Source organism: Sciurus carolinensis, chromosome 2, assembly GCF_902686445.1.
Source record: "Sciurus carolinensis chromosome 2, mSciCar1.2, whole genome shotgun sequence".
In the NCBI taxonomy this organism is placed as follows: Eukaryota; Metazoa; Chordata; class Mammalia; order Rodentia; family Sciuridae; genus Sciurus; species Sciurus carolinensis.
The window spans coordinates 169,617,670-169,641,716 of record NC_062214.1 but is presented as its reverse complement, the minus strand read 5'-3'; the positions used below and the strand labels follow the sequence as shown (position 1 = coordinate 169,641,716).

General features: G+C 36.7%; 1 protein-coding gene across 8 annotated transcripts in view; it reads right to left on the bottom strand.

The window, feature by feature from the left end:
* Pcnx1 (pecanex 1) overlaps positions 1-23,834 on the bottom strand; it is a 168,270-nt gene extending 144,436 nt beyond the window's left edge. For 5 of the 8 annotated variants that reach the window (XM_047537923.1, XM_047537936.1, XM_047537933.1 and 2 more), the window contains exon 1: positions 23,231-23,834. In XM_047537923.1, coding sequence (XP_047393879.1) covers positions 23,231-23,383 — 153 coding nt within the window. In that variant the 5' untranslated portion in view covers positions 23,384-23,834. The remainder of the gene's footprint in view (positions 1-23,230) is intronic. The other 3 variants (XM_047537940.1, XM_047537945.1, XM_047537950.1) reach the window with 1 other exon arrangement.
* Between the last annotated feature and the right edge of the window lie 213 nt (positions 23,835-24,047).

Here is a 24,047-nt window from a genome sequence, read left to right as displayed (position 1 = left end):
TGAAGCTGGTTCTATCAGTCTCCCCATTATAAAGATGAAGAAGATAAGACACAAAGAGTTAAGTGAAGTTGGTCTCAAAAGGAGCTATTCAGTAGTTTGGTTCCAGAGTCATGAGTCAGCAAACTAATTTTGTTGTTGGTGCTGACAGATAATAACTGCACATCTTTATGGGGTATAGTGTGATGTTTTGATACATTTTTACACCGTGTATTTATCAACTCAAGATATTCAAGGTTATCCATCATCTCAAACATTTATCATTTCTTTCCAACAAAATATTAAAAATTCTCCCCTCTAGCTACCTTGGGCTAGATGATGCATGCTGGAAACTATAATCACCCTCTGTGTAATGAAACACCCCCATTTATTCCTCCTATGTGGCTGTGACTCTGTACCCATCAGCAAACTTTTTTCATGTAAGGCCCAACAAGAAACATTTCACAATTTGCAGATGTTCTGTTGTAACTATTCAACTCCGCTATTATAGGGTAAAAACCATACAAAATATGTAAACAAATGAGTATGGTGTGTTCCAATAAAACTTTATTTATAGACAATAAAATTTGAACTTTACATAATTTTCACACACCACAAAATCTTATTCTTCATTTTTCTTTCAACCACTAAAAAAATGTAAAAATCATTCTTGGCTCCATAGATCAGATAAAAACTGCATGGGACATGGTTTGCTCCCCTATGCTTTAAATGAAAATTTCTTTTCTTTCCTAACCAATAAAAGATCAGCACCAATCACTTCTCCTTCATATATGTCAAGTCAAACCTATAACCTCCAAAAACACCAGTTTCATCTAACTGTGAAAAAGTAGCTGCTAGCAAATACAGACCAGTAATTGCTCCTTTGCAATCTATACCCATGAGCTGGGTGCAGTAGAGCATGCCTGTAGTCCCTGTAACTCAGGAGGCAGAGGCAAATTTAAGGCAGCCTCTGCAACTTAAGACCCTAGGAGCCACTGGGTTCAGTCCCCAGTCCTTGGGGATGGGGGGTGGAGGTATGCATACCCCTGAAATCAAGGTATATTCAACAGGGTATTTAAATAACAAAATTCAAAAAACAACTTATCTTGCTGTTTCTTCAAGCAAAATAAATTAATTTTTTAAAGTAGTTCTAAAGTCTTTCAACAAGAGCACATATAGTATACTTACTTTTTACTACATGAAGTTATAATTCTATATACTGTTTTTGGATATCTTCCTATTTAATGAGAAAATGTATCAATTTGCACTAGAAAAAGTTGGTTTGGTATTACTGTAGAAAACTGGTTCCAAAGAAAGCACTAGAAAAAATGATGAAAACTTCAACAGCTTTATATCATTATTTGACAGTTTCATAATAGATAACTAAGGATTAGGAGCAATAAGGAACAATTTTTTAAAAGATAAACAAACACAAAGACTGAGTCTTATCTCTTTTAAATAGTGGTTTAACTATAACAGAACCACAAAAAATTAAAAAACAAATCATTTAGGTCAGCCTTTCCAAATAATACAAAGAAATATCCAAAAGTCCATATTTCTTTATATCTTAAAATTAGAGGGTTTTATTTAACATGTTCAACTATAAATTTACAACTAATAAATATAACTGTTGCTCCTTAAGGATATACATACTTAATTGCCTTTTACCTTATTGTGATATCTAGTTCCTAGAAAAACTTTTTTTTTTTTTTTTTTTTTTGCAGTGCTGGGGATTGAACCCAGGACCTTGTGCTTGCAAGGCAAGCAACTCTACCAACTGAGTTATATCCCCAGCCCTAGAAAAACTATTGGTAGTTTTGTTACCACATTCAAAACACCAAATTCATCCGGATTATTCTTTTTAAGTCTATGTTTCTCTCTTTGAGTTCTTAGTATTTGTTGCTAAGGCAAGAAAATGATGATTCCAGTGAGCTGCAACAGAATCACTGGCAAGTGTGGAAGGAAAAACCTGAAATTTTTCTTAAAATTCTGTCTGCTTTGATCTCACACAGAAATGAAGTAAAACTTAAATATTAAAAAAAATAGCAAGCAGGAAAAAAAAATTAGCAGAATTTAAAAACAGTATGCTCTATGACCTAGTCAAAACTACAGACAGTAATTCTATCCTAAATTGTAGGTTCCATTCATCAATATCAGGACTGTTCTAAGGCTTTTTTTCAGAAGATGAAAACTGAACAGTTTAATAATAGGAGAGCTTCCTTCTTTCCACTGTCTGCCCAAAATTCAGTCAGTCCTATGGCTGTTTTCACTGGGTACAAATGACTAATGGGAAAAAGAATTGAGCATTTTTTTGTTAAGCTTTACAGAGATAGCTAACTGGGAGTTTGGGGGACATATCTCCACTTACTCATTCTGATGCAAAAATTCCTTTTGGTTTATTTACAAGAAGAATGAATGGAAAGGTTAATTCTGATAATGTGTGGAATTCAGTTCTAGAGCTATATCACCTTATGCTTCTGATGAATGGAAAGAATATTGAAGAGAAGGGAGGAAAAAGGGCTTAGTAAATAGTATTGCCCATAAACTTAGAAAATGACAGTTAATGAAAAATGAGGGGAGAGGGTAGATCTGAAAGAAAATGAATGTTTTTAGTAAGCCTTCCAGTTTTCACACACAAGTTAACCCCAAAGGACTTAGCAAAGGCCCTTATCAACAGCCATAGCTCTAGGGATTTAGCCTTCTTGTCTCCTTAGGGGGTTGAGGTAAAGCATTCTAGTTGTTTCCTTTTAGAGAATGAGGCTATAAAGAAAAAGGAGAGACATTTCTTACATGTCGAGATTCAAGCATATCTTCCCATAGGGAAAATAAAAACAAAAAAATACAATATTCTATAAACCCAACTACATAATAGGTCAAATTAATTCTGGAAGGCCAGCTAGAATACATTTTCCCTAAAGGAAACTGGTTTATAAGTGAGCTACTGGACCTCAAACCTACCTATATTTCTCCAATTTTGAATTTTATCTACATAGTAAACATTTTAATACAAACAGAATCATGGACAATGCTTGATACTATCTTTTATGTGTTGTATTTGCATTTTATATTTGCCACCCTATAATATACACCTGTATTTACATTTTTAGCAGCAGAATAATTTTCTTTACAATAAAATTTATGTCTATCACTCAGCTAAAAGGGATCAGAGTAATACAGTACATACAACTCATCATCAAGTAACATATTAAGTTACTACACTAGGACCTAGAGAAAGTGAAAATCAGTGTCTTCACAGTAAAATGTTATATAAAATATACTTAAATATATTATTTACTACTCTTATTTCTCAAAACAATTTCCATTTGTTCACAAATATCTTTAGCAACAGAGCTTTCTTCATTACAAAAGCCACTAGGAGTTATCTAACATGAGATTACATCAACATCATTTCAGTATAAGACACTTTGTGAATTAATTCTATTTGTCACAAAAAATCCTTTGCACTTCACTAGGTCGATTCTTTCCATTCATTCCACAAATATATATTCCTATCTCCATAATCTGCTTAACTTAATCTTTAATAATTATCATGACATACAATGTTAGAACATTGTATATAATTGTATATATATATTTTTTTTTTTAAATCAAGCCATGTTGTTGCAAATACTCAAAATGAAAAAAATGGAAGAAAAAAGTAACTGAGCAAACTGCAAGACTTTGTAATGTAATGACTCAAGAAATATGATCATTCTTTGCTGAAGAGTACTTCTGGGTGGTAGGGACTTAGCCTTAAAAATCAAATATATATAGTCAGCACTCCCTATCTGTGGATTCTGCATCTGTTGGTTCAACCAACTGCAGACTAAAGATACTTGGAGGAAAAAATTGTCTATATTGATCATGTATAGACCACTCATCATTAATCCATAAATAATACAGTACAACTATGTAGCATTATACTGCATTAGGTATTATAGTAATCTAGAGATGATTTAAAGACTACAGAAGGATGCGTGCAGGTTATATGCAAATACGACACCATTTTATATAAAGAACTTGAACATACCTGATTTTGGTATGGGAGGGATCCTGGAACCAATCCCATAAGGATGCCAAGGAACAACTGTATAGTAATATCATACACTAGATATAAAATTCTATGAAATGAGCAAAATGGAGGAAAAAAGATAGAATGTACTTTAACAGCACAGCTCTGCTCCAGTTTCCAAAATCATCTTTAAATGACTGTAGAGACCAAAAGGGAGATATTAAACAATTTTCATATGATTCCAAAAAGTCTCCAAATGATCTGTTTAGAAAAACTTGTCAAACATAGCACATTTTAGAATTTTTCAAAAATGAAGCTAAGAGGGTAGGTCTCTAACTGCAATAAACCCAACAATCTAAACTTTATAATGGAATTGAATTACAAAAATCCTTTACAAAACCAACCCATTTTGCCAGGCATAGTGGTACATGCCTGTTAATCCCAGTGGTTAGGGAGGCTGAGGCAAGATGATTTTAAGTTCAAAGTCAGCCTCAGCAAAAGCAAGGCGCTAAGCAACTCAGACTGACCCTGTCTCTAAATAAGATACAAAAAACAGGGCTGGGGATGTGGCTCAGTGGTTGAGTGTCCCTGAGTTCAATCCTCAGTACCCCCAAAAAATAAAAAATAAAAATAAAATAAAATAAATAAAACAAAGAAAGAAAAGGTCTGGGGATGTAGCTCAGTGGCTAAGTGCCCCTGGGTTCAATCCCTGGTACAAAAGAAGAAAAAGAAAGAAAAGAAAAGCATGCATCCTATCCTATGTGTTGAAATGTTTCTAATGATATTAAGATACCTATTCCCAAGCCATCAAACAGCAGCAATCCTAAAGTGTACTAGAATAACTGATATGTCTGGGAATTATTACTGGTTATTCAAATATGTCAGAAAAGCAAATAAAAATAGAAAGGTAGAAGTATTTATATAGCTAAAAAAAGGAATCTGATACAGACTTATTATTCAATACTATCCAGATGGTATCATACAGAGACTAGACTACTTCTTTACCAAAAAATTCCTGAATTGAAATCTGAAAGAATTATTATATAAAAACATAACTTGAGAGGCACCAACATTTCAATTTATATATGGGTTTTCTGAATAAACCTAACCATTCTGGAAAGAGGGTGGGGAATCCTATGCTAGGCAATGTCTTAACTAATATCTCCTTTTATAAATTAGTTACATTTTGGCATATAGTTCACTCTTTTGGTATATAAATCACTCTTATTAGTTCAATCAGTCTAAGTAAAAAATTTACACCTAAGTAAATTCATAAGACTGAATTTCCAAATGGCATATGAGAACCAGAAGCTATCTCAGAAAGTCCAACTTAAACAGTTTGACCTATTTATTTCATTTGCTTCTCACATATTCTATTCAAGCAATTTTTCAGGACTCAGAATGAGCGAAATTAGGCATTCACTAACAAGTTCTGTTAATATGGCTGCAATTCTGAAGGATGGCAGTGAGGTTATCCTGTTACTATATGTCACAAAATGCCCATTCAGAATATGTTTAATGAGATTACTTTATAGGTAAATATATATAAAATAATGAGGGGCTGGGGTTATGACTCAGATAGAGGCTTGCCTAGCACATGTGAGGCCCTGGGTTTGATCCTCAGCACCACATAAAAATAAATAAATAAAATAAAGGTTAAAAAAAAAAAAAAAAGAATGCTTTAAAAAAAATGAGCATTTTCTTGCTCTTATGTAAAAGCATAACTATACTCTTATAGATGCAGTACACTATACAAGCACAAAATAGCTCAAATTTAAGTCTTAAAAATCAAAATCATTTAATTCAATAACAAAAGTATTATATGTAAAGAATCAAAACTATGAGTATCAAGTAGAAATAATTATTTCAAAATAAAACATTGACAAAAATTAATTATACAGTTACTATTCAATTGTATTCTATTCACCAAGATTCAGTGGAATAAACTGCAAGTTGAAATACAAAATAACAATTTGTAAATTAAAAGGACAATATTAGCTCTCTTAGGAATATTAACCAGAACCCATACACCATTTCCATCACATTTGCCCTGAGTTCATTCAATTTGTTTGAAACAGAATGATGGTACTACATGCTACATAATCTACTTATAACTTTAAAAGAAAGTGCTATAATTGGAAAATGTATCACTCACTAGATTTAAGGTAAATTAAATGTGAATGGTATCCAATAAACAAAAAGAAAGAAGATTATGGAATATCACACTGCCACCATTTCCTAGCATTCCACTAGTATTCCAATCAGACAACTCGAGAAGCTTAACGAATCAGAGCTTTATTAATTCAGTGTACATTTACTGATCACCCACCAAGTCTCAGTCACCCTTCTATGGAATGGTAATACATCGATAAATAAGAACTTTTTTTTCCTTGAGCCCTCAGAAGAATGACTAACATGCTGTTTAATCAAGTGCCAACTGTTTAAATGGATTATCTCACAACACCCCTTTGAAGAAAGTTATTATCTCCATTTTACAGATGACAAAACTTAAGTTATAAAGCCATCTGCCCACAGCTGGTAAGTGCCAAAAATAGGATTTTATATTCATTCTGACATTAGAGCCTGAGTTTTTAAGCACTACTAGATGGTCTCCCTCCAAGGCAGTGTTCTCAACCTTTTTTCAGTACTGACCTCCTGAGGAGCATTTTTAGACCTTTATTTTCTATTGCGTCCCCCATTCCCGTTGAAACTTTAATACCATAGATACACTAGATATTTGTATTACTGTATTACATCTCTATACGCAGAAAATAAGATTTTTTTTCACATACACACTCAAAAACTAATTTTTGTCAGCTTGAGTGTCATACCACACCCACTGAAAATGCATGCTCTAGGGTAGTTTCTCAGCCTTGGCACTGTTGACACTTTGGGCCAAACCTTTTATTTGGGATGCTATCCTGTGTATCATGGGATGTTTACACCATCCTTGTACTTTACCTAATGGAAGCCAAAAGCACTGTCAATTCAAAGTTAAAATCTCCCCCTCCCCCCAAAAAAGGTCTCCATCCCTTGAAACATGCAGCAAGGTGCTTCCATTTACATGCTTACAAGTAGGGCAGTTCCAGATTTTGTTCGTAATAAACTGGAATGGGCACACTATAAATAGAATGTAAATACTGCATCTCCATAGCTGATATGACAGCAGCAATGGCAAGGAGGAGATACTATCTGATATAAACACAAAAGAAAAGAATCCCACACTAGACCAGTAAGTGAAAGGACATTAAATTTTAATACAATCCATTTATAATGTGTGCCACAGAACAAGGGTAACCCCCACCCCAAATGATCTGTGAGACAAATTACCTCATTGCAAGTAGATGCAAGAACCACAACTAAATCCCTGGGAGAAAAGTACACTTTATAAATGGGCTTCCACTATATTCAATAATATGCTAGCCAAGGAGGGGAGCCAGATTAAGGTTATAATTAGATGGTGATGGGAAGGATAGCTCTGAGAGTACTAGATTCAGAACACACATTGAAAATGATCAGGGGACACTTAGTTCACCACAAATCAATCACAAGTAGGCTTTCAGGAGCACATTAATCAGAAAGAAGTATCTTGTATGACTGTGTAGGGGATAGTGGTAGAAGGTGACCATGGTAGGAGTTCTAAGGTAAGAGAAAAAAAAGAGTCAGTCTGTGTAACACTGAGCCAGTGATTAACTTCCAGGAGCCTCCGTTTCCTCATCTGTATATTGGAAATAATAGAATCTTCATTTCACAAGACTATGAGGACTAAATGAGAAAAGAAGGGATGGATATATAAATGCAAAACAAATATTTGATTTTTTAATAATGTTTAAGCAACAACATAGTAAAAAAAAAAGATCTCTGAGTACATATGATTCAGAGGAACTAACAATGAACTACTAAAAGCATGAGTTACTTAAGATTTGTGGAACCTCTGAGTACACAGAGGTAAATATTAGTCTAGCCAATGATCAGAAGTCAATGGAAAATGGACAAAGAAATAAGAAAAGAAAAATCAATGAAGAAAAAAATCTATATTTCATGCAAAAATCATAGAATTAAAACAAAAATAAGGAATAAGGCAAGACTGTCCATTTATATAACATTTAACATGGATGTATAAACTACCATGCAAAGCGATTACATGAGAAAAAATATAAATATCACAAAGAAGTAAAAATTGTTATTTACAATATAATTGTGTATCTGAAAATTCTTTTAAAATCAACAGAGAATGGGGGCTGGGGATATAGCTCAGTTGGTTGAGTGCTTGCCTAGCATGCACAAAGTCCTCAATCCCCAGCACCATCAAAAAAATTAAAAAATTAAAAAATAACATAAAATCAACAGAGAAATTATTAGAACAAATAAGATCTAATTGTATAAGGTTGGTTGTAAAATTAATAAACTAAAATCAGTAGTTCTAGATGGGATCCTGGAACAGAAAAAAAAGAACATTAAGTAAAAATTTTACGAACCTGAATGAGGTATGAACTTTACATAAATAATACTGTAAGAATTCTGACTCACTGGTTGTATCAAATGCACCTAAGTCACCTAAGATGTTAACAACAGGAGAAATTGGGTGCAGGGTACGTGAGATCCCTCTGTACTATGTTGGCAACTTCTCTGTAAATCTAAAAGCAGTCTAAAATTAAAAGTTTATTTTAAAATATAAGTTTTCTTATAAGTAATAGCCAATTAGAAAGTGATAAAAATGGTTTTATTTACCCTAATATTAGAAACTAAAATCTAAGACTAATCCTAAGGAAAAATGTACAGAATTACCATGAAGAGAAGTTTTTTAAAAAATGTTGTAAAGGACAAAAAGACTTGAATAAATGGAGAGAACACCTTAACTCAATATTATAGAGATGTCAAACATCCTTCCCCCAACATAATGCCTCTACAAATTTAGTACCATTTCAATAAAAAACTCAATAGCATCTCTAGGAAACTTAAAATGGACATGTAAGCATGCAAGAATAGCCAGAAAGTAATAAAAAGAAAGAACAATATGAAACAGATTATAACTATGAAAAATGTAGATATAGCTATAGACATATATATATATCTAAAACTAGAGTCACTAAAAATACATGGAATTCATGTAAGAACAGACATGCTGATGGAAGAGAAAACCCAAAATATCTCAATAGAAATTTAGATTATGGAAAGGGTAGCATTTAAACCACAGAGAAAAAGAAGGAATTTTTTAATCAATTAGTTTGACTGGGACAAATGCTTTAAAAAGGAAAAAAAAAAAAAAGTTTTTAAACTAGCCCAGTCAGGCAACTTGGCCTACATCTATAATCCTAGCAGCTCTAGAGGCTGAGGCAGGAGGATTTCAAGTTCAAAGTCAGCCTCAGCAAAAGCGAGGTACTAAGCAACTCAATGAGACTCTTTCTCTAAATAAAATACAAAAGAGGGCTGGGGATGTGGTTCAGTGGTTGAGTGCTCCTGAGTTCAATCCCCAGTAAGCCCCACCCCACCCAAAAATACCCAGCCCAGCCATACTGTCTATAGCCAAAAAACAAATTGCAATTGGGATAAACTATAAAACTATCAGATGCTTACAATTATATCACAAAGAACTAATCCTCTTTAACATAAAAAACTTCCTAAATACCAGTAAGAAACAACCTAGTAGAAAACTCAATAAAACATATGAACCATTCACAGCAACATGAAATAAAACTAATCATTAAGCTTCTGAAAAGTTGCTCAACCTTACTCATCATAGGAAAAATGCAAATTAAAACCACTCTAAGGTAACTATTCACAGCGGTTTCCTGTGGGATGGAGTGCAGGAGTAGAAAATGGAAGGATGATAGGCAGGTAACAGAAGAGCAACCTTTCACCCCATTTTAGAGTTGTGCTTTTTAAATTTTAATCATACAATTTATCACCAAATCTTAAAATATTTGAATAAAATAAATTTTTACCAACTTTAATAGGTAAAGTCTTTATATCATGATGAAAACTGGCAAATATGACTACTAAATATTTTAAATTAATAAACTCAAAAAAATCTTATAAAGTTAAAAGACAAATTAAGAGCCAAACATTAACACAGGATAGCACTAACCTTATATATACAAAGGGTACTCACAAATCATTCAGACAACACCACTTCTGAAAAAACACAAAGGATATAAAAAGTAGTTAAATGAAAAAAAAAAGATATGTGTACTAATCAAATGAAGGGATACCCTAAGAATTCATGATTAAAGAAGCAAATTAAAACATGTCATTTTATACTAACACACTGAAAAATGTTCATAACAACCAATACTAGGTAAGAACAAAAGGATCTCATATACTAGTGAGAATATAAAAGGGTAGGACTTTTTTTGAGGTGTCATACAGCAACATCTAGTTTAATTTTAAATGTGCATAGCTTCTGACCTGGTAGTTTCTTTCCCAGAAATTTATTAGAAGAATTCCCATAAGCAGTGATAAGAGCACGTGCTTATTAGGAAGATTCTAGATTCAATCCAGAGCACACATGGGCGTGCATGCACACACACACACACACACAAATCCCACAAGTAAAATAACATATATATAAATGTTCACCACTATATCACCACAGCATTGTTTGCATTAGACCAAAAAAAAAAAAAAAAAAAAAAAAAAAACAACCTAGCAAACTAAACATCCCCCAAATCCCCCAATAGGGAACAATCTAAGTTATAACACATTAATACAATGGATTACTATACATATGGTTCAAAAAAAATTAGGAAGAGCTGTATGTCCTTCACTGGAACCTACAATACAATATAATCCCACTGGATACATGTGTATGTGTGCATATCTTTAATACCAAAAAACAACAATCATTATCTCTGAGGGGTGCAAACTGGTTGGGTAGAGCAGGATAGACAAAAAAAACAGAGGACTTTTATTTGGATCAACTATATCTGACTACCGTCAGGAACAGTTTCTACAGGTAGTATTTTCATGACAAAAATCTAATAAAAGATTTTTTTATCAAAGGATGAATTGCTGAAGCATATTGGGTAAAAAGCACTATAAAAGTGATTATTATCAGTACCATAAAAGTCTGCTATAGCCAGAATCAAAGTTATTCAGTGATTTATTCACTGCTGGGAAAAGCAGGTAAGTTTAAATGAACAACCTAAGCAGAAAATAACATTTGCAGACATTCACAAATAAAAGAGTAAGACCTTCTAGAATAGTGACTGTGAATTTGGGTGTCCATCAGAATCACCTATGGACTTTTTCTGTTGCTACGGTTGAGGGCAGTTGTTTTCAGATATCCCCCAGATATCGATATGCTGGGGTAAAGCAGAATAGGACTCCAAGCAAACTAATTCCTATGTATAGATGGTTGTTTTATTGTTTTGTTTGAAAGAAACAAAATGATTTTTCTGTCTTTTTGAATCACCAGTACAGAAGACTGTCATGTACTACAGGTCAGCAATTCTCAAATGGAATATAATGACATAAACTAGTAAGGTAGTTTAAAAAAAAAAAAAAAAAACTCCTAGCCAGGTATGGTAGCACACACCTGTAATCCTTGGGAGGCTGAGGCAGGAGGAACCCAAGTTTAAGACCAGCCTCAGCACCTAGTAAGGCCCTAAGCAACTTAGTGAGACCCTGTCTCAAAATAAAATATAACATTATCATAAAATAACAAAAAATAACTAAAATAAAATAAAATACAGCTGAGGATGTAGCTCAGTGATTAAGTGTCCCTGGGTTCAATCCTCGTACTACGCCCCCCTAAAAAAAATCCTAATAATCACCTTCAAACCAAACCAAACCAAAAATATCAGATTCAGGATTATCCTCGCATTAGACTCACTCTAACCTGCGTTATGATATAAAAATTTTACTACAGAAGAGAAATAAGCAGCAGCTCACAATGAAATGGGTGCAGGTGTGTTTAGGGGGGTGTCATTTGCAACCATCCCATAGAAAATTCTAATTCTCATCTGTTAGTAAGTTAAAAACTTAAGACTAAAGTTATAATTAGCTGGAAGCCCCACATATCCCTGCTGTGTAGTACAGTGGTTCACAATGATTTTACAGTTACTTTGGCTTTCTCTATTTTACCTACAGATATGTCTTTAATAATGAAGAAAAACAATGAAAGCTTAAGTAATACTGACACTACACAATGATGTGAACAAAAAATGTTTCTTCAGTAATTGCATAAGATCACAAAATCAAAGCCAAAGTAACAGAGAAATTTGCAAAAAAAGGTTAATCATGTTAAAATTTAAAATCCTACAAACTAACAGTGGACAAAATATGGTTCAGGTTCACAGGAACTACAGAGATCAGAGAGGGGGAAAAATGACACCACAATGAAAGAAACCCATAATATAGAACAGGATAACTGGCCCACACTTTTTAAAAGTTAACTGAATGGAAGAAAACTGATAAAATCCTAACTGGACCCCAGATTGACAAAACTGGCTAGAAATAACATTTTAAAGGTTAACTGGAGAAATCTGAATATGGAAGAGATGTGAAATATTAGGGAATTATTGTCAATTATCTTAAACATGATAAGGGTCTTATATGAGAAACAAAGTCTGAAACATTGTAATGTGAAATGTCATGATTTTTGTGATACATTTTCAATTGAGTCCCATACATCTATGCAAGAGAGACTACATACAGATACTATATATACAGACCAAGCAAACATGATTTTTTTTTAAAGTTCTTAACTGTGGAATCTAGACAGATATACAAATGACCAAAAACTATTCTGTCAACCTTCCTGTTACTTAAAAAATCTTCAAATTAGTAAGACACTGCAAAAACAAGCTTAAGCTTTTTCTTCAATAGCACATAACATACTTTAATATTCCTGTGGCCTAAGGGACTAAAAAAATTGTTTTGATAATACAGTGTTATCTTTTTAGATTTGTCATACTTATTTCTTTTTAATCTCTATATTGAGGTTTTTATTACTAAAATGCCCAAGAACAAAAACTGTGTTTACTACCCTGCCACTTTCATTATGGTTTTGTCAAGAGGACCACTTTTAATTGTGGATATTTGTGCATATATAATATAATATATAATGCATATTTGTGAGCTGAGAGCAATTAATAAATTTTTAGCCTTTCTTTTAACTATTTCAGACACTTACCAGGAATGCCAATCTTATGACATAAATAATACTCTCAAGTTAAAAAAATAACTCACTGAGAAATCCTTCACATGCTGAATATATCACAACAAATATTTGAAAGCAAAGCAAACACTATACCCAACATATATTCTTTTATTCTCTTCCATAGAACAAAGATCCACTTGCCTAATAGGAACTTTCAGCCATCATAAGACTTATTACAGTGCCTGGCAAACAGTAAATGCCTGAAATGTTTAGATTACCCCTCTGTATGCAGCATTCTAAGAAGTAATTACACCCTCCTTCCAATTCCTGAACACTTCATGACATATAAGGGATTAGTCGTGTTCTGCCTTATAATATGGCTGTGTACTTGTCTCATCACCTCTAATTTATAAATTGGGAAAAACAACTTCACATAGGAAGAGACAAGTGTCCATTCTGCCTTATAAAGAATAAAGTCATTTTCATCTTAGAATTTTCATTTTACACAATTTTTCATATGTAAAATATCTCAATTTTAAAATAGCCTAATGCAGGCTAATGGCCAATGCACAATTCAGATATTCAGAATTGGAGAGTTCCTATTTAGTCAATCAAAAATGTATCCACCACAGATAAAACCTTACAAGATACATTTGAAAAATTGTTATAAACTGTACAAATAGAATCCCAGCATATTAAAGGAAAACAGTAAGAAACTCATATTATAGATGATGATACTAGGGCTGAGGCTGTAGCTCAGTGGCAGAATGCTTGCCTGGCACATGTGAGGCACTGGGTTCGATCCTCAGCACCACATAAAAATAAATAAAGATATGTGTACACCTACAAGTAAAAATATTTGTTAAAAAAAAAAGATGATGATATGAGCTGGATGCACTGGCACAAGCCTGTAATCCCATTGGCTCAGTAGGCTGAGGCAGGAAGATTTTGAGTTCAAAGTCAGCCTCAGCAAAAGCAAGGCATTAAGCGAGTCAGTGAGACCTTGTCTCTAAATAAGATAAAATAAAATAAAATAAAAAGATGATGATATTTAAATGCAATACAGTACCCTGGATTGGGTCCTGAAAAGAAAAAAGACATCTGATGAAATCCATATAAAATGTGGTAACCCATTAATAGTACTGTACCAATGTTAATTTCTTAATTTTAATGAATGTGCCATGGTTATATAACAGTTCAATATGAGAGGAAGCTGGGTAATGTTATATAGAAGCTCTCTGTACTATTTTCATAATTTTTCTACAAATCTAAAATTACATCAAAATAGAAAGCTTTAAAGATGATAAGTATGGTGGTTGGACCTGTTTAGTTTATGTCTAGACAACACTCAAACAAGAGTGAGGAGGGGTAGGAAAAGGAAAACAGGCAGCAACGTGATTCAAGTTTCTCAAATCTGTGACTAATCTTCCTGGCTGTTCACAGAGCAGTCTGCTCTCAGGGTTCTACTTGGTTTATACAAAGCGCTACAGAATTGGACTCTTTTTTTTTCCCTTAAAACCTCAGAAGGAAATGGTGTGCTTTTCTCCAGGTTTTTTTTTTTTTTTTTTCTTTCTTACCATTACATAAAGCAATAAAGACTGGCATCAATGGTGCAAGTTAAAAGAAGCAGATGCTCAGGTTATATGGATAATGCAAGAACTCGAAGCTCTTTTTTATAATTCTACCAAAGAAAGCATCCAATCAACTTTATGGAGGATAGACAGAGAAACCAGAGGAATAGAAAATCAGTAACTACTCATTTCGCAAAGTTCATCTACATGCTAAGGAAGTCGACAGTGGTACAGTCTACAAAGTGTTGTATTCTTCCCTTTTCACTTATCTGTGAACACTACTCTAGTAGTACTACTCTCAGATATCCCCATTCCTTAATGCACCTACCAAATAGTTCTCACCTTCCTTGCCATGCTCATAAATACAGGAAAATCATTTTATTTAACTCAGATTAAGTAGCAGAAAGAAGCAAGCAATCTCCTCTCAGAATTATCTTAAGTACAAAGAGAAAGTCAGATCAAAGTTGCTATGTGATATATGTTAGTGCAGTAAATATCTTTAATTTGGACTAAGTTTTAATTAAAAAGTAAGAAAAATTCTATTATCAAAGACAAAATGTTACTGAAATGGTTTTATTCAACATTCCACTGAGTAAGAAATTTAAAATAATGCCCTGTGTTGGAAAGTGTTGAGTCGGGGTGGGAAGAGAGTACTGAGAAGTACTTGCAATACAGTTGGTGGAAATTTAAATTAGCACTTCTACAGGACAATTTGGCATTTTTACCATTCTCATCTTTCAAAATACTCGTTCCCCATTTCTGTTCCTCTCTTCATTCTACCTTTCCTTTCTTTTGATGATTTTTAAGTGCAATTGGGCTTTGGAATTCTGTTCAAGGCCACTTTCTTTTTACTGAATTTTTTCTTTTTAAGTTCTCCCTAGAAAATCCTATCTAGGAGTTGATAACTTCCAACTATATTTTACGCAATGTTTAGCTCCTGAACATCCCGCTTCAACACTCTGAATTCAATTCACAGGTACTCTTTGAGATTGGTCAGCGATCTTACCATCCCTCAATAGCCAATTCACTTTCCCACTCACCAAAAGAAAAGCATTCCACATTTGGGGATTTTCCTCAAACCTCCAATATCCTTCTTCCCTCCTTCTCACTTTCAACAGAAAACATGCTGTGCATCAAGGAGACTGCACAAAGGATGGACCTCAACTTTTATGTCAACTGTTTATCCCTTCTCCATTAGCATTCACTCTTGTCTATTTCTAGGAATGCACGCAAAAAAAAAACAACAACAAAGATTTAACTATGAGAATATTCACCACAGTGTTTTCTTTAGCCAAAAATAAATAAATAAATAAAACAGTTGAACAAAGATTCTACTGCCCTGACAAAACAGAAAAATCTAGATACTGAGCAAATAAAAGTACAGTATTAAGGACTACTAAAATTAAAATGCAGATGAAGTAGCTAGGTTTGGTAGTGCACACCTAAAATCCCAGTGGCTCAGGAGGCTGAGGCAGGCAGGTCAAAGCTAGATTCAGCAATTTAGTTGAGGCTCTAAGCAACTTGATAAGACCCTGTCTCTAAATAAAATATATAAAAGGGTTGGGATGCGGCTCAGTGTGTAAAGCACCCCTGGGTTCAATCCCCCATACCAAAAAAAAAGAGGATGAAGTATGTAGTTATTAGTCATTTATTATAAATTAAAACATGATCCCACTAGGGAAGAGAAAAGGTTTTCTAATATGCATGAATATTTTCCAATGTCCTTAAGTTCTAAAAAGATCTACTTTTATGCTGGGGAGAATACTTTTATACCTAATAACCAGAAACTGCAAAGAGCCTAGCTTCTCATCTATAGTAGAAAAGATAAGGTGAACAAACTGCAGTACATTCATATTAAGGAACACTATTCAACAATAAAAGGAGCAAGCTTCTGTTACACATAACACCACAGATGAATCTCAAATACACGCTAAGTGAAAAGGCCTACACTAAGTATATGCTACACAACTATTTATTCGAAGTTCTAGAACAGGAGAAACTAATCTATAATGAAAAAAAATCAGAACAGGAGTGAGAATTACTGGAAACGGTGAGAGGAAACTATCTGGGGTGATGCTGACAGTGTATAACATGACGATTTTTACTACATAAGTGATGCACTTATCAAAACCCATCCAATAAATCACTTAAGATTTGTGCCTTTAGAACTGTAAAGTTTAGGGGTGACCTATACTGATGTCTATAACTTAAAAAGTGACCTTTTAAAAAGTGAACAGGTAGATGGATGCATAGATAGAGACATAATTATAGCTCGTAGAATCCAGGTGAAGGGTACAATTTTTTCAACTTTTCTGTATGTCTGAAAATACTTAAAATGCTGAAAAACTTAACTCTCAAGTCAAGTCAAAAAAGGAAAATGCTCTTACTGCCTAAATCTGTGTATTCACAGGCTGCAAAAGAAATAGAAACTACTAGTTTTTCAATTGCTCAATGATTTAATGACTCAATAATTTCTCAAAGGACAGCTAGAAAGCATCCCATTTGTAACAAAACATAGAACATTTGAAGAATTAGTTGCTATTTTTGTAAATTCACAAGCTTTTCTACAAGTTGATAAATATAACTGCTTTTTTAGAGACTTCATTTGTAAACCATCTTGGGACAGTCTGGTCTTCATTTATTATAGGTGATATGGCAGAGGGGCAGGAGCTATATCAGTGCCATTCCCAATTATGGAAATTACTGTATTCACCTTGACAGTGAATACTTAAAATATGGGTAGGAAAAGGCACAGAACAAAAATCAAGGCAGGTCATTAACTATTCATTAAGTTTTCCTAAAGGACAGAGAAAGTAATACCAAATAATCACGTCTAATTGCTGATTTATAACATGGTAACTCTTCTAGCTTAACTATTTTAAGAAATTTAAATTTCAAAATATAAAAATTTGTTTTAGGAGCCTTAACTAAATGTTAATTTCAAAATAAAAAAATTTGTTTTAGGAGCCTTAACTAAATGTTATTTACACTGATCTTTAAAATATTTTTAAAACATTAGGAAAGAAAATGACTTCAGGCTCTCAAAAAAATCCTCACCATTAAAGGACTTATCACTGTATACATGATAAAGATTAGCTACAGAAAATAATAATGAAGATAATGAGGATGAAAATGTTGAAATCTTAAAATTTTATGTGACTTAGTTTCTGAATACAATCTCTCCAAAGATAATACCGTATATTTTTACTGTCTATATATATGTACAACTGCACCAAGTTGTATACACAGAAAGTCACATATGCTGTATTATGAATGATTTAGGGTTTTTCAAGAGACATTTTGTATTAGATTTTTCTGTATTTCCATAGTTGATTTTTACCTTGTATACTGACACAGAACCTAACTATTCTATATCAGTTATGTTGATAAATCCAAAGAAGGTTCACACAGTTATGTTGAAAAATCCAAAGAAGTTTCACACAGAATAATAAATTCATTCAACATGTATTTATTCAGAGCCTAATATGAGCCAAACACAAAAGAAGATACTAGATATATGCTGCTCCATAATTCAGAACTGGTCCCTGCCCTCATGGAACTTACAAAGTAGTAAGACGAAGGGAGTCATCAGAGACAGCAAACAAGTACACAATACAAATATGTCTGTGCGGTACTGTGGAAAAAAGTTACAGAATGAGAAGGGCAAGATGGTGCATGCCTGTAATCCTAGTGGCTTGGGAGGCTGAGATAAGAGGATCCCAAGTTCAAAGACAGCCTCAGCAACTTAGCAAGACCCAAAGCAACACCTGTCTCTAAATAAAATATTTAAAAAGGGCCAGGGATGTGGGGGCTCAGTGGTTAAGTGCCCCAGGGTTCAATCCCTGGTACCAAAAAAAAAAAAAAAAGGGAAGAATATTAAAAAGGGGAAGTGATAAAAACAAATTTTTATCAAGAATGAACTGCAAATAGGTAAGAACAGAAGTCAAACTGCAGTGAATAGGTTAAGGCAGTAATACAAACAAAAACTACGATGTAGTAGGAAGTGAAAGGAAGGTCTGAGATATTCTGACAGTTGAACTGTAAGATGTGCTCCTAAGTCAAGGGGGAGGAATGGTATTGGCAACTAGAAATAAGAAAGTGTCTTTAACTAAGAGCAAGAAAAAAGGTTGTTGGGGGGTTTAGAGGGGAATTCAGAATGGTTTTGGACATGATACCTCTGAGATGCCTGTGAAACAGACAAGAGGATTTTGAATAGCAGATAGGAAGCGAATCAGAGGCTGGGAATTAGAGGAATACTGATGGAGTTCTTTAAATTTACCTGAAGTGTTTATAATACACAAATTAATGGGCCACACTCCAGATTTTGAGTAAGAATGGATTTGCACATGTACACATTTTTAACACTATCAAGCAATTCTAATGTCAACTAGAATGAGAATCTCTCATGTACATAAATTTTTTTTTTCCAATGCTGGGGATCAAACCAGAGCCTCTTGCATGCTAGACAAGTGATCTACCTCTCTGCTACACCTCAATCTTATGTAAATAGATTTTTAAATTGTTTTGTCACCTATTGTTTTATTTATTTATTTATTTATTTATTTAAATTCTGATACTAGGGACAGAGCCCAGGGCACTTAACCACTGAGTCACAATCCCTGGCCTTTTTTTTAACTTTGAGACAGGGTCTTGCTAAATTGCTTAGGGCCTCACTAAGTGGCTGAGACTGGCCTCAAATTTGCAATCCTCCTGCACAGCCTCCTGAGTTGCTGGGATTATAGGAGCATGCAACCATGCCCAGCTACAGATATAACACTTTATAAAAAAAAATAATAATAATATGCAGAGTAATATATTACAATAGTGATTTGACTTAATAAATCCAGAACTATCTAATCTCCTCCAGACATACAGCATTACAGAAGCAACATTGTTCTAATTAGACATTCTTTCAAATGACATTTACTGAAGCCATTCTGAAGGTGAATAACCTACTTCATAAATATTTTTTTGCAAAATATTCATGAAATGTCTCACAAATGAGTAAATCAAGGTTCAGGAAGCTGAAGAGTCTTGCCCAAAGGACACCTAACAAGTAACAACATCAAGATACAAAAGTCAAGATAACACCAATTCCAGTTGGCTCTCTACAACACAAAAATGCCACCCACCCCAAAAGCTTACCATCTATGACATGCCATGTATAAAAATAATTATAAGAAGACAAAAAGAGGTGTGTAACTTAGGAGAAACATAAAAGATAATCAGAAGGAAATTTTTTCTTAATTGTCACTACTAAAGTTATAAAATTGCAGAAAATTATAAATTACATCCTTGAAAGCATCCTCAAAAGCTAATGAAAAAACATCTGAATTGCACGCAAAAAATCTTAAAGACTCTTTATAACTCAGTGTACAACCTCTCCACAAACAGGTTCTTTAAAAAAAAAAAAAACAGCCAAGAATCCTGTGTAAATCCCAGCTCACCTATCTGCCTAGGGTCACAAAACAAGTCAGTAACAGCTAAGTCTCATAAGGATGCAGGGTTTGGGACAAAGAACTCACATGCACACTTAATAAAGTCATTATCAGTTATAATTATTATACAAGAACATATGAATGATAACCTATGGTTATCTGAGATTTCATTTTAACACAGAATGTTAGATTTTGCTTTAAATACTTCAAACCATCTACCAAAATACTATAGTACCAGTGTATTTCCTAAAATGTTGAGAATCCTCTTTGCTACCTGCCTCCCAAGACCAGGTTCCACTCCTTGACTAAAAGTTCAGGGTCATTCACCCTTCCATAGTAGTTTTAATATTTTCAGCTATTTATATCAACAGACTATACTTTAAGTTCCTTGAAGGCAAAAGCTGTGTCTTGTTCATTTCTTGTCATTCATTTAACGTTGAGTTTATTTACCTGGCACTGACCTAGGTCCTGCAAATACAGCAGTGACTAAAGAATTAGAGCTTATGGAATAACAAAAACATTTAACAAACAAGTACACATATCAGTTAGCAATACATACTATTTAAAAGAGGGCAGGAAGGTTACAGAGTATGCTGCTAAGAGCTCAGGAAGTTGCTATTTTATACAAGGGTTTAAGGGAAAGTCTTACATATAAAAGAAACCTGAAGTAAGTGGAGCAAGACCACAGGAATCTGGTAGAAAAGCATCACGCAGACAGGGGAAAGAGCAAGTGCAAGGCCCTACAGCAGTAACAGTCCCTGCTGGGAAGACTATTAAGCAGGCAAATATGTGGGTGTTTGTGGGGGCAGGGACAGAGACACATGGGAAGGCAGGCACTAGCAGAAGAGTGACATGATCTGAAAGAACCACTCAAACTTCTGCACAGAGAATAATGAATGAAGAGATTATTGTTGAACACTACAGATTACTGTAGAACACTACAATAATCCAGAGGGGAAAGAATGGTGGCCTGTAAACCCAAAGAGCAAAGATGGTGATACTGATGGTAGTAACCACGAGCTGGGTTCTATTAAGTTTTGAAGATAGCGCCTGCAACATTTGCTTATGAACTGGATATCAAGAGAGAAAGAGAAGAGTCAAGGGGAATTTTTAAAAGACTTAGTAAGTGTAGAATTGCCTTAATTGAAACAACAGTCAAAGAAGCAATTTTATTTCCCCAGAATCCAGAACAATGCCTAGTATATAACATAATCTCAAATATTTGGCAATTAAATTGAATAAACTCCCAAAGTGAAGAGGTTAAACTAAAATGTACTGGCTTCCAGGCGGGATGCGATCCTGCACGCCTGTAATCCCAGAGGCTAACTCAGGAGGATCAAGAGTTCAAAGTCAGCCTCAGCAAAAGTGAGGCACTAAGCAACTCAGTGAGAACCTGCCTCTAAATAAAATACAAAACAGGGCTGGGGATGTGGCTCAGTGGTACCCCTGAGTTCAATTACCGATACAAAAAAAAAAAGGTATTTGCTCTAATATTCCTTCAGTAGTGTTTGTTAATTACATTTAAAGAGACTTAACCACAATCACAGTTAACTGGATGTGCTAACAGAAAGCTTACACTGGGTGACAGCAATTAATCCTAAAGTCTCAAAAATTATTCTGTTTTACATCTACTACTCTTCTGGATACAAGAGAAATGGACTATGAAAGCTCTGTGACAGCTTGAGGATTCTTACACCCAAAGTAATTAACCTGTTCATTAATGATGTCATATTCCTGGAAGGTATAGCGGTGCAAAGAGAACTCCCTAGGCCAAAATTAATTGAAATCATAACACTTCATGATAAATTTCAGAATGTGACAAGACTGAACAAGTCCCTTATTAAAATAAACTATCAGCATTTTTTAAAGAGCTTCTTTTAAAAGTTCAAACAGTAAGTCTCTTGAAATGATTTCAATGAAAAACTAATAACTGCTGAAGAATGAAATTTAGCACATCTTCCCCCAAACCGGCCGGCACTTTTCCTGACAATTAGTGAAACTGAACGTCACTGAGGGAATAATTGGGTGTCCTCACCTTTGGCACGTCTCAGAGTAGCATTATGGGATTTTTTAACCCAGCATCTTCACTATAACCCCCATGAAGAACTACAAAGTTAGCAGAAACACACTGAAAGGAACTGTCTGAAAATCAAAAGTTACTATCCTTTCTTCCTTCCGGTTACTATTTTAACTAAAGTTTTAAGAATCGCTTCTCTCCACAATGGTGTCCCTAATGCCCCACCCTCACCTGCTGTGATTTAAAACAAAAACGCGCTTGCAACTTTGAGCGAAAACATTGCTTTAAAAACACAGGTCATTCAGAGACGCTGGTCGTGCTGAATTAAGCAACAGGCAATGCTTTCCTTTTTCCTATCAGTCAAAGGCCTTGAACCAACCCAAACAAATCTGCGAAATGCCAGCCAGATTCCCCGTATCTCCCCCGCTCCCTCCCCGCAGAGCTGGCCTGGAAACGCCACAGTCGCTGACCGCCGAGCCGAACAGAAAAGAGCCAGTGGTGAGCAAAACAATGATTTTTAGAGGCATGACGGCTACGCGCCAGGTCTTCAACCACCACCAGAAGCGAGGGAAAGCGAGGACGGCCGCAGTTACCCTCGGGGCGCAGCGCACACATCTCGGCCCGCTCCCGAGGCTCCGCGCGCGGGGAGGCGCGGCGGAGGGCGGGCGCCCCCGGGAGCCGCAGCGGGGAGCGCCCCGGGCCGAGGGGCGCCGAGGGGTGCCGGGCAGCGCACACAAACACGCCGGCGTGCCCAGCGTGAGCGCGGCGTCCACCGGAGCGGGAGCCGCTGGGCCGGACCCCGAGCCGCTGAAGGCAGGGAGGGAGCCCTAGCTGGGGCCTGCCCACCCGGGGGAAAAGGCTGGCCAGGCCACAGGTGAAGGGACCCCCGACAAGGGGCCTAGGAAGCGGCCGCTTCCCGGTCGGCGGGCCGGGGCGCGGGGGCGGAGGCGCGGGTGCTGTGGACTCGGACCGGGGAAGCCCAGAGAGGCGAGGGGAGCCCGCGGAGGAGGGCAGGGCCGGGCAGGGCAGGGGCCCGGGGGCAGCGGTCCCCAGGGGCGCGACGCGAGCCGGGCCGCCCGGGAAGGCGCCGCCGCTCCCCGCCCCCACACTCACCATGTAGAGGGTGAAGGGCAGGCCGAGCAGAAAGAGCCACAGGTAGAGGTGCAGCGCGTTCACGAAGGTGGCCTGGTGCGGGTCGTAGTACCAGCCCCCGCTGAGCGCGGCCCACACCCCCTGCCGGAGGATCTGCAGCGTCTGCGACCCCATCCCCACCCGGCGCCGCCGCCGCCGCCGCCGTCGTCGTCCCCGCCCCGGCCCCAGCTCGGCCTCGTCGCCGGAGCCTGCCGCTGCCCGTCTAGCCCCCTCCCGAGCTCCGGGAGAGCGGGCCGGCGCCGCGGCGGTCGCTAGTGCTGCTGCAGGAGGAGGAGGCAGCGAACCGGGAGGAGGAGACCGAGGAGGAGGAGGCGGCGAGCCGCGGGGCGGAGGAGGGCGAGGAGGAGGAGGAGACCGGCCTCCAGAGCGCCGCCGCCATCTTGTCTCCTAACACCCGGAGCCCGGGCCGGAGCCCGGCCTACGGCCCGCCAGCGCCGCCGCCGCCGCCGCCGCCACTGCCGCGACCCCCGCCGGCCGCCAGCCTTGGCCGGGCGGAGCAGGCGACCCGGCTCCCGGCAGGGACGCGGAGGAAGCCGCGCCCCCTCGGGCTCCTCCTCCTCTCTCCCTCCGCCCCCTGAGCCGGCTCCCCGCGGGTGCGCGCAGCGCCTCGGCCTCGCGGGCGCCTCCTGCCGACGCCCGGGAGACGCGCGTGCGGACGCGATCCCGGGACTGGGAGGGGCGCCGTGGACGGGGCACCCCACTCCGCCCCTGGTAGATGACTGGCAAGTCTATTTACTGATTCCTCAAAAGGGTCTTTCCGACTCCGAAGTCAATAGAC